Genomic DNA, 12,265 nt, shown 5'->3' on the forward strand with positions numbered 1-12,265 from the left:
GGATGAAAATGAACAGGCTGTCTGTTTTCATCCGATCTCCCCTAGAGAACAGCGGGACTCTGACAGGTCCTTCCCTGCACAGTGAGCGGAGACGGACCTGTCACCCCCCTTCTCAGCGGTGATCAATGAAGCGATCCCCCGCTGAGCTACCGAAGTCCGACCAGCGGATCTGCCCCATGTGAAAGGGGCCTTAGTGGTGATTTCCCTTTGCGAGTATCATACCAAGAATGACATTTTTGTTGCAGGGGATGCATAAAATCTGAATCAGTGAGCCAATCACAACAGCAGGAAATGACATTTCTGGGGGGCGTTCTGTACACCATCTGTGCACAGAACACCTCCAGGTAGCCATATTTCATTTTACAGAAAATTTCAGTGCTGCAGATTGATAAGGAAAGGTAATTTTTAATAAAATTTAATTACAATATGACTTGTGTCACAACTATATATGCTAAATTATTTATTTTTTATTTGCTTTTTTTACTCACAAAAGTGGAGTTACCCTTTAATTGAACACGCTGAAATTAGAAGCTGATTGGTTACTATGCACAGCTGCACCAGGTTATGTGTGTCCGAATTTTAGTAAATCTCCTCCTGTCTCTGCAATAAATAGTCTGGATGCTGGAAATTTTTTGTTCAGGGGTAAAGTTCTTCTGTAAAGAGATAGATGACCTCTCTGATGCATTGATACTTACCTTGTCATCACTCCACCTACCCTCACCCACTAGAGCTGCTACCAGCAAGTGAAAATCTCCTGTGCTTTGGGTATGAGGGATGTGACCTTCTACCAAGTAACAGTGCTTGGCTCTAGCAATGAATTATTACAGAGGAGTGATGTCACTGCTCCCCCTAGTGTCTGACATGGAGGTTTGCGGAGACAGCTGTGATGGAAGAAGAAGTGGAGAGGGAGGCAAGGTGAGTATCAGTGTGTCGGGTAAGTCCCTTTGCACAGACATTGTCACTTTGCCCTGAATGGATATGGTGACAGTTTGTCTTTAAGTAATATATTTTTTTTTACAGTTTGAGGGGAACAATTAGATGATGGTGACATCCTAAAATAAAATATCTAAGATAAAATATCATTACATTTTGTCTATAAGCATAACAGTATAGAAGCCGTCATTGCTGATATGGGTTTAAAGGGACAGGCTCTGAAGTAGTCACAAATTTGAACAAACATGTAACCGGTGTATTTATAAAAGATTAAACACAGTTCCTGCTTGTGTGCCCAAAGATAGCAATTCACTAGATAATGTATCCAGGATCAGGATGACTGCCCTGGAACCTGCAACTTAAATACCAAGTCAGCACTGGCAGTCCACATATTTCTGACCTCACATGTTCCCTTAAGATGAAATGTCTGATTTCATTATAAGTCCATTTCTTTTATTTTCTTGAAGTAAAATCCTGGTAGATATATTAAAGAATATATATAATAATAAACTTACCACATGGATATTAATGCAGTAAGTAGTTTTCAGCCTAAACGTCTATACCGGGCACAGGAGGGTCGAACTTGGGAAGGAAAAAAATATATATATAACTACATTAACTGTTGATAGAAAACCATTTTGCTTCATGTCAGGGTTGCAATATATGGACTGTTAAAATATAATTTACATAGTTACAGCAAACAGTTTTTTTTTTTCCCTTTGGGATAAAGGTTCTACATAAATAAATAAAATATGATCGTTGCAAGCACCCCTGTCAGTGTTATATGGGTTGTCTCAACCCTCTAACTGCTACATCTGCAGGACAGACTTACTGTCAGGATCACCTGATGAAATTAAATAAATAAAAATCCTAAATAAGAAAACTCATGCAGCCATTACATCTAATATTCGGTAAGCTGAAATACAATGTTTTTTTTTTTTGTTTGCGATTAATACCACTTTAATTTAGAATACTAGGTACTATTGTTTAATAAAGACAAGATCCTTTGGATACAGAGGCAGACAACAAAACACATAAGGAGTCTTTTACACTGGTGGCGGTACATACTGCCCTCTGAATAGCAATCTGCAGTGGATCATTTTTCAGAGGATGGTATAGCAGTGACTGACAGGCAATCCTGCTACCTCCTGAATGTCAGTTTGTTTTTAATATCAAGGGGAATTATTATTGTATTAAAAAAACTGCACAGCAACCAGTCAAGCATTGGGCCCACGATTGCAGAGGGCTCACATTGACCTCAGTAGGAAAGTATCACAGGCGGTGTCACCTGTCAAACTCTGCAAGGTGAGTTCAAATTGCCACATCCACGACATGTGTACAGACCCTATTTGACCCTATTTGACTGTATTGTTAGAATTTAGGTGGGTGGTTGAAACCGCAGTCAAACGTCTGTTTTTACTGCCCCCTGGCCGCCCGTGTGAAACTCTAAAAGGAATGGCAAATCTTACAGTGAAAGATTGAAAACTTGAGTTTCTTTGGAATTGAAAAAAAAGTGTTAGAAGTAATTTAAATAAAATATTTAAATATGTCAAAGACCAAAAAAAAATGCCTTTTTGGTATAAGGACTGTACAAAGTACAAGGGGACATCAGCTGTGTATGGAGGAAAGGAGATTTTATTATCAGTTTATAAAAAATGTCTTTCCAGTAAGGATGTAAGCTGTAGAATGCTTTACTGCATGATTAACCACTTCCGGACCGCCCACCATACATATACTGCGGCAGGGGGGCCCGTCTGCACAAAACAATGTACCTGTATGTTGTTTGCACTTCCCGGTCTAGGGTGCGCGCTCGCCAGCATCCCGCTCCCGCTGTGATTGGAAACAGCAAGAACGGGGGAATGACAGAACGACGATCTGCCTATGTAAAAAAGGCAGAGCATCAAAGATATGTGATTCCTACTAATCAGGAACACCAATCTCTCTCTTTGTCCAGTGTCAGCATCCCCCACACAGTTAGAAAATACACATAAGGAACACATTTAACCCTTTGATTGCCCCTGATGTTAACATCTTCCCTGCCAGTGTCATTCATACAGTGTCAGTGCATTTTTTTTAGCACTGATCACTGTATTGGTGTCACTGGTCCCCAAAAATTCACTTAGTGTCTGATTTGTCCGCCGCAATGTCGCAGTCCTGAAAAATCGCTGATCGCCACCATTACTAGTAACAAAAATAAAAGTCCCTAAATCTATTCCATAGTTTGTTGGTGCAAACCAATCAATATCCGCTAATTGGGATTTTTTTTACCAAAAATATGTAGCAGAATACATATTGGTCTAAATTGATGAAGACATTTGATTTTGATTTTTCATTTATTGGATATGTTTTGTAGCAGAAAGTAAAACATATATTATTTTTTTCAAAATTGTTGCTTTTTTTTGTTCATAGCGCAAAAAATAAAAAACTGCAGAGGTGATCATCAAATACTACCAAAAGAAAGCTCTATTTGTGGGGAAAAAAGGCCATCAATTTTGTTTGGGATTCAACATCGCATGACCGCGCAATTGTCAGTTAAAGTAACGCAGTGCCGTGTCACAAAAAATGGCCTGGTCATTAAGGGGGTAAATCCAGCCAGGGCTGAGGTGGTTAATAATGACATGAAAAATGGAAAATGCTCTCTCCCCCCTCACAGGACTCATAGGTAGTAGGAGAACCCACTGGCTCCTGCTGTTGTCAATTTAACCCTATGAGCAGGTGGGAAGTGGGCCAAGCTGCGCTGTGTGTGTCTAAAGATGTACACAGCCCAGCTAGGAGCCTAGAGCACCGGCTGGGGACCCCAGAAGAGGAGGTTTTGGCTGCTTTGTGCAAAAACCATTGCATCACCAGCCCTGGATGGAATCATTGGTGTGCGATATGTGCCAGTCAGCCCCAGTCCAGTAACCCAAACAGGCCAAACCAACAAAGACCAACAACTAAAACTAGGGCAGGGGGCTTCAAAGGGAAACCCAAGGATGGGGGAAGCCCACTTACTCCATGAAAGAAAATGGGGACAGAGGTGGGAGAGAAGGGAATCTGACCAACCAAACTCCCATGGGGAGAAGGGGGACAGGGGAAACCCAAAATAAGTCAAAATGGTTCCCACCTGATCCGGGACCGGGTCATCCGTGGAATAACGGAAGCCTACCCGTGAGGGGGGACCTCCCCACCCCACGCGTCCGTACGATACCCAGATAGGCAGACATAGTGCCCCTACTTACTGCCAATAATAGATTTGGGATTAGGGATGGCAAAAAAGGCCCAACCTAAATAGGATAGCTAAGAACCAAAACATTACTTGCCCTCTGAGAGAGACCTAGACCATAATAACAATAAATTAAGAATACAAACAAAATTGAATGGATATAAACAACAGGCAATGACAGGTTAAAGTAGAACAGCAACAAACAAGACCAGAAGATGTGTCAAGGACAGAGGGGGAGATATCACAGACAGGACATAGTAGGTGATTCATGATTATAAAAATGACTTGACGCTAATAGCTTAATTTAAGCCTGGGTATTTAGGAGCTGACATCGGATAAATCCATCTGGTTTAAGTGTTTAATAATTTTTGTCTATGTCCCAAGAATTGGACTTTTGATAAATCAAATCCATGGTGTAATCCACTGTATCTACTTATGGGGGTTTCCATCCTCTCCTTACCTATCAGGGACACATAATTATTTATCACTTATATGATTGGTAAGTTTCTACCATCATTACATTTATTCCCCTCTGTGAGACCCATAATAGCCAGAGACCAATTGATTGGGGTATGTATTATGTCCCATTGTGGTTTTCCCTTTTTCCTCTTATTTTCATTTAGATACCTCATTTCATGTTAGTCATTTATATATAATGGCACTGTATATTATGATTTGGTATTTGATGGTTATTGATTTTGTATATCTTATATGTATTTTTTGTATTCTTTTGTAGCCAATTTATGAATTACTCCTCCTGAAGAAGAATTACAGCGAAACATGTAGAGCCCAACAGGCATTTATATAGCTACATAACAGTTCCTTACATATTTTGGTTGTATCAATCTGTGATGATTTTTTATCATGTATGTCTTAGAGAGCTAACCTAGCTCACTTTCCTTTTATATATATCTTGTTATTAATAAAATTCTTTTTATTGAAAAATCTATTTCTTGTATACTTTTATGGCACAATTAAAATCCCCCCTTTCCATTTCCTTTTCATTTTTATTGGTAGCTTAGATTTAGAGATTTAAGCAGCATAAAATTATTTCTAAATTGTCATAGAGAAGATTTGGATTAGACCAGAGTAGTTCTTTAGGCGTAGTTGAATGTAATAGTTAACATAAAGGTTGGATATAATATTAATATTTTTTCACCCTCAATAACAATGAAGCTATTATTGTTAGAGTGAACTCTGTCTTCGATCATATACTGTTGCTTTAGATAAACTGTTCTTAACTGCTTGCTGACCTCATACTATATATATATATATATATATATATATATATATATATATAGCGGGAAGGTGGCTCTGCTGTGCGGGATCACATATCTAGTACGTGATCCTGCACTTCTGGGTCTCGGGCACGTGCCCCCGGTGGCCCGCTCCTGATGTGATTAGACCCAGCGGGAGCTGATCAGCCTGTATGGCAGACTCGATTTCCACCGGCACGCGACGATGCTTTGGCCCATGTACACAAGGCAGATCGCCGTTCTGTTAGTATAGAAGGCATAGATCCTTTGTTGCTGCTAGGCAGGGACACCGATCCATGCCTTCTCCTAGTACAAGTACCTCCCCCACAGTAGTAAAGCACTGGTCAGGCACACATTTAACCCTTTGATTGCCCCTGATGTTAACCCCTACCCAACCAGTGTCATTAGTAGAGTGACAGTAGATATTGTTTAGCACTGATCTCTGTATTAGTGTCATTGGTCCCCAAAAAGTGTCAAAAGCGTCAGTTAGTGTCCTGACTGTCTGCCGCAATATCGCAGTCCCGCTATATGTCGCTGATCGCCGCCATTGCAAGTAAAAATATATATATATTTATCTCATAGTTTGTAGACACTATGGGGGAGATTTACTAAAACTGGAGCACTCAGAATCTGATGCAGCTGTGCATGGTAGCCAATCAGCTTCTAACTTCAGCTTGTTCAATTAAGCTTTGGCAATAAAATCTGGAAGCTGATTGGTTTCTATGCAAAGCTGCACCAGATTTTGCACTCTCCAGCTTTAGTAAATAACCCCCTATAACTTTTGTGCAAACCATTCAATGTATGCTTATTGGGATTTGTTTTTACCAAAAATATGTAGCAGAATTCATATTGGCCTAAATTGATGAAGAAATTTGATTTTTTTCAATTTATTTTTTTCGGACATGTTTTGTAGGAGAAAGTAAAAAATATTGGTTTTTTTTTCAAAATTGTCTGACTTTTTTGTTTATAGTATAAAAAATCCCCACAGAGTTGATCAAATACCACCAAAAAAAGCTCTATTTGTTGGGATAAAAGGAGATACTTTTTTTTTAGGTACAGCGTCGAATGACAGCGCAATTGTCAGTTAAAGTAATACAGTGCCGTATCGCATGGCCTAAAAAATGGCCTAGTCATGGAAGGGGGTAAATCTTCCGAAGGTCAAGTGGTTAAAAAAATTATTATACGTTTATATATGAGTTATCCAAACCCACAGTAGACTATACTGACAATGCAGAATCTCAGACCAATGATATTTGAAAGCTAGAACGCGCAAAGCCATATTTACTAAGAAATGAATTTCAAACTTACCCCGGCACATATTACTGTGTTAATCAAATCCACTTTCTGTTTTGAAGATAAGATAAAGATAATTAACAAACTAAGGTAAAGCTAATAATATTGTTTTAGGTCTTTATACTGTTACATTTTTGCAAATGTAAATAAATCTCATAAAGAGGTTACAAGACATTATTTTTCTTTAGCTGTAAAGTAGTTTCATGAAACTTCTATTGTGAAAAATGTAATTAAAAAGTGTTCTTTGACTCCTGGCTGCTTTTCTCAATCCCACGATACAGTTTACCGAATGTAATATTAGCTGTATATATCAGAACGAGGAAGACATATATAAATCACAAACTAACAAAACATTTTACCCCAGAAAGGAATAGGTTAAAAACCAGCTTCTCAAGTAAATCAGGTCCAAGGTCTCCCAGTGCTTTTTCCTTAAAAAATAAAACAAAAAAATAGTGAAATCCTAAAACCACACAGAGAATGTTTTAGACGTTAATACAAAGTTCCATTATTTATTGTTTTTATTGCTTTACAAGGCTGCTGTATATTTTTAGGTGGTTTTATAATTTCTATGTTTTTATTGGATCATTTTTATACCACCAACACCAGTGGTGCTCTGTCTTTTAATACTTAATTCTTGCAGTAAGAGAAAGCTTGTTAAAGTATGCTGGGGGTCAAACATTTCCGGTGAGTGTGGGAACATTGAGGGGACACGGAGCACTTTAAATCTCATGAACGCTTTATGAATGAATTTGTGCACTGAACAGTTCACAGTGCAAAATCAAGAAAATAACTGGAGTTTATAGTGTTACTGTGTATGCACCAAGCACTTATCATGGACTCAATGTGTTTTTTCTATATGTTATTTTATGTACTGTATAGTACTGTGTGGATAAGGTTTGGATTGTATTAAGTGGATCAGTGACCAGTACTAAACAAAAAGAATAGGAGTAGCACAGGTTTTTATAGTTTTTTTTTTGGTTTTAAAGAATGACTAATGAAGGTAAAGATATTTCCCTTTGTTCTACTGAAAAGTACTGAAAAAGACAGTTCTGTCATTCACAGAGACATCTAAAAACTATCATTTAACAATCTGCTAGACAGAGAGAGCAGTTAAGTCTTTTTAAAGGTTTACTGACCATAAGAGATTTGCTAAGATTTCAAGTTACTTCCTTGTTTTTTTTAATAGGAGACATTTATTTTTTTGCCTATTGCTCACTGTTACATTTTATCTCATATTGATTACAAAAGCTCTTCATTTCTACATTGTCAACATAGACCATGGCTTTGGACAACAAGGCTTCTGGGATCAGCACACAACCACCCACACATCATTCTGCTGTCAACAACACATTCTCTTGTATTATAAAGGATCCAGACTGCTGCCTTGCCTGCATTCAGATACAATTTAGCTGGAATCTTCTAATGCCATGTACACACGAGCAGACTTTCGACGGACTGAACTCCGAAGGACTTTTTGACGGACTTTCGACAGAGTTCCGATGTAACAGACTTGCCTACACACGATCACACCAAAGTCTGACTGATTTGAACCTGATGACCTACGACCGGACTAGAATGAGGAAGTTCATAGCCAATAGCCAATAGCTGTTCTTGCCTCGTTGTCCGTCAGACTAGCATACAGACGAGCGGATTTTTCGACCGGACTCAAGTCCGTCGGAAAGATTTGAAACATGTTCTATTTCTAAAGTCCATCTGATTTTTCGTCATGAAAAGGTCCGATGAAGCCCACACACGATCAAATTGTCCGGCGGATTCGTTCCGTTGGATCTTTGCTGTCGAAAAGTCCGGTCATGTGTACACAGCATTATTGTTAGTGGAATAGTGTTGTACAGACCCAGTGTGGATGAACTGTAAGCACACAACTGAACTGATAGCAGAGCAGGGTGAGAGTTTGCCTCATCTTCTAATCATCAGTTTTAGGTGTACTGTCTGGGAATCTGTCTTGCTCGTCTTCTCCACTCCTATCCTCACTCAGTGCGACTTGTGTGACTATGAGGTCAGGCCTTGTCATTATAATACTAAAGTCAGACATTCTGCAGTAAGTGGGCACAAGATAGTTGGCTTAGGGTGGCAGGAAGTGTAAATCTTGTCCTGGCTCTTTAGAATGGTTTAAAAGACATAATTTCCTCAGTTTAGGGCACAGCTTATCAACCAGTTCCATATGTACCCCAATAGACACTTCAAGCATTTTTAGAGGTACAGCCACTTGTAAAAAAGAATCCATTATTTATGCATTGTATTGGTAAATTAAGTTCGATATTTAACAGATTTTGACCTATTCTTAAAAACACAATTTATTGTTTGTAAACATTTATACACAAAGGGTATTAATGATCAATGTATACTTGTCATGGGGTGCAGTACTAGATACAGTAATGCTAAGGAGGGTGGTGGGACGATCACTAAGTGCAGTGGAGGTCACAGGAGATGGACGATCCCGGAAGTGTCTGTTTCACAATGAACTTCACCTTGGGATTTCTCTGCATCAGACCAGTGTTCAGTGTTCAGGGACAGCAGAATAGTTAAGTATTTTGCTTTCTTCTTTGCAAGCACAGATCTCTTTAAGCAACTTTTGCTTAAAGTAGAACTAAAGGCAACATTTTTTTTTCACTTTTTATGGAGTAAGCAAGGATTATAACCACAGTCAGTTTTTTTGCCATCTGTGTCCCATAGGGGAGCTTTACCTTCACTTTCTGTCCCATAATAAAAACAGGAAGTGAGAATAGATCCCTCCAAAGCAAGGGAATCCTAACTCTATAACTTTTTGAGAGCCTCCACAGTGGAAGCACATGCATTATAATGGCTAGATAGAGGGCAGGTAAGTCTGGAGTGAGCCCATCCCTCAAAGGCACATGTATGTATGTATGTTGTCCCCCTTATACATTGTAAAGCACTGCGTAAACTGTTGGCGCTATATAAATCTCGTATAACAATAATAATAATAATGTATGTGCTTTCACTGTGGAGAGTTAGGACTACAAATAATACTGGGGTGCTGTGAAGTGGTTCTGCAGCTTACTCATGTTTTTGCATATGTTTGCAAACTAAACCCCTGTTTTTAACGCATACTGTTAGACAGGATAATTTGGTTGTTTGCAGACTAGTTGGTGAGTTAAGCTGGAAAATGTCTTTGGTTTTGTTTGACGTGCATCGTCCTTCCATGTGCTCTTTGCTGTGATGGCCAGTTATAGATGGGGGCAGTGGACTATTTGTTTGCCTTTAGTTAATACTTTAAGTCACTTTAAATACTTGCTGACCAGCCGCCACAGCAGTGGCGGAATTACCAGAGTCGCACCAGTTGCACTTGCGACTGGGCCCTGTCATCACGCCACTATGGGGGGCCCACCGCCAGAAGGTTCTTCTGTTAGTTACCCAGAGGCAATGATGGGTGAGTGTACTACCACGGCACAGCAGATCGCTCACCAAGCCTCTCCGCCCACGGAGTTCTCAGCTGCACTGTTTACAGAATTATCACCGTATTATCACAGTATCAGTGATTTCACCCCCTAGCATCTGCCAGTGATTGCACCACAACGCCAGCATCTGCCAGTGATCCCACCACCACCCCAGCATCTGCCAGTGATCCCAACACCCCCCCCCCAGCATCTGACAGTGATCCCAACCACCCCCCCCGTTCAGCATCTGACAGTGATCTGTACTGATCACTGACTCTGTTCATTCATAACTATCTTAACTATACTTTAGTTTGTGAATGAAAGGGAATATTCTGCGCAGCTGAGGTTGCAGAGAAGGAGATTGGGAGCTCAGCAGTGGAACATCATAGGTCTGTTTAGACCCCTGATGTCTTACCAAAGCCCCCCAATGGGGCTCCTAAACAAAATGTAAAAAAAAAATAACAAAAATTAATATTGTAAAAAAATAAAACAGTAAAAAAATCATATTTATAATAATAATAAACTACTGACTACCAGAATCACAAAGGTTACACTTGCGACCAAGCCCTGGCAATACGCCACTGGGCTTCGGGGGAATGGTCCCAGGCTCATGAGAAGGGACCCCATCTGGGAGTCAGGGGGGCCCTTCATGGTTTCTTGCACTGGGACCCTGAAGGTTCTAGTTACGCCTCTGCGCCACAGATATACTGCGGCAGAGTAGCCCTATTGTGTGAATTGCCGTACCAGTACAGCGCTCCATGCAATGGCCATAGCAGGCACGAGCCAAAGCTGATGCGCGTGGCCTGCAGCCACGATGTACGCTGGCCACCTGCAATCGGTCCACAGAGAGCTAGAATGGGGATCTGCCATAGTAAACAAAGTGGAACAGGAAATTAGAGAGAGATTGGGGGTTATTTACGAAAGGCAAATCCACTTTGCACTACAAGTGCAAACTACAAGTGCAAAGTGCACTTAAAATTGCACTGAAAGTGCACTTGGAATCGCAGTCGCTGTAAATCTGAGGGGTAGATCTGAAATGAGGGGAAGCTCTGCTGATTTTATCATCCAGTCAAGTGCAAGCTAAAATGCTGTTTTTTATTTTCCTTGCATGTTCCCCTCGGATCTACAGCGACTGCACTTCCAAGTGCACTTTCAGTGCAATTTCAAGTGAACTTTGCACTTGTAGTTTGCACTTGTCGTGCAAAGTGGATTTGCCTTTCATAAATAACACCAATTGTCTCTTCCCAGTGGTCAGGAACAGCTATCTCTCTCTACTCCCAGTCAGTCCCCTCCTCTACAATTAGAAACAACTCCCTAGGACACACTTAACCCTTTGATCGCTCCCTAGTGTTAACCCCTTCCCTGCCAGTGCCATTTATACAGTGATCAGTGGCTATTTTTAGCTCTGATCACTGTAATAATGTCACTGGTCCCAAAAAGGTGTCTGATCTGTCCACCGCAATGTTGCAGTCTCGCTAAAAATCGCTGATCACTGCCATTAGTAGTAAAAAAAAAAAGGAAAGAAAAATGCCATAAATCTATCCCCTATTTTGTAGACACTATAACTTTTGTGGAAAGCAATCAATATACGCTTATTGCAATTTTTTTTTACCAAAAATACGTAGAAGAATACATATTAGCCTAAACTGATGAATAGGGATGGGCCGAACACCCTCCGGTTCGGTTCGCATCCAGAACATGTGAACAGGCAAAAAATTAGTTCGAACACGAGAACACCGTTGAAGTCTATGGGACTCGAACATGCAAAATCAAAAGTGCTAATTTTAAAGGCTAATATGAAAGTTATTGTCATAAAAAGTGTTTGGGGACCTGGGTCCTGCCCCAGGGGACATGTATCAATGCAAAAAAAAGTTTTAAAAACGTCCGTTTTTTCGGGAGCAGTGATTTTATGCTTAAAGTGAAACAATAAAAGTGAAATATTCCTTTAAATTTCATACCTGGGGGGTGTCTATAGTATGCCTGTAGCGCATGTTTCCCGTGTTTATAACAGTCCGAGAGCAAAATGACATTTCTAAAGGAAAAAAAAGTCATTTAAAAGTGCTAGCGCTAGTGCCGGCTATTAGTGAATTGTCGGTCCCGACAATACACATAAAAGTCATTGAAAGTCATTGAAAAATAAAAAAAAATTGTGTGGGGGTCCCCCA

General features: G+C 40.0%; 1 protein-coding gene across 3 annotated transcripts in view; it reads right to left on the reverse strand.

Moving 5' to 3' along the window:
- Nucleotides 1–12,265, reverse strand: part of LOC141103572 (uncharacterized) — a 64,952-nt gene that overhangs the window by 8,442 nt on the left and 44,245 nt on the right. For all 3 annotated transcript variants that reach the window (XM_073593314.1, XM_073593313.1, XM_073593312.1), the window contains 3 exons: nucleotides 7,044–7,112; nucleotides 6,700–6,735; nucleotides 1,449–1,515 (listed from right to left, as the gene is read on the reverse strand). In XM_073593314.1, the coding sequence (XP_073449415.1) occupies nucleotides 1,483–1,515; nucleotides 6,700–6,735; nucleotides 7,044–7,112 (138 nt within the window). In that variant the 3' untranslated portion in view covers nucleotides 1,449–1,482. The remainder of the gene's footprint in view (nucleotides 1–1,448; nucleotides 1,516–6,699; nucleotides 6,736–7,043; nucleotides 7,113–12,265) is intronic.

This window comes from Aquarana catesbeiana, linkage group LG07 (genome assembly GCF_042186555.1).
Source record: "Aquarana catesbeiana isolate 2022-GZ linkage group LG07, ASM4218655v1, whole genome shotgun sequence".
NCBI classification, from domain to species: domain Eukaryota; kingdom Metazoa; phylum Chordata; class Amphibia; order Anura; family Ranidae; genus Aquarana; species Aquarana catesbeiana.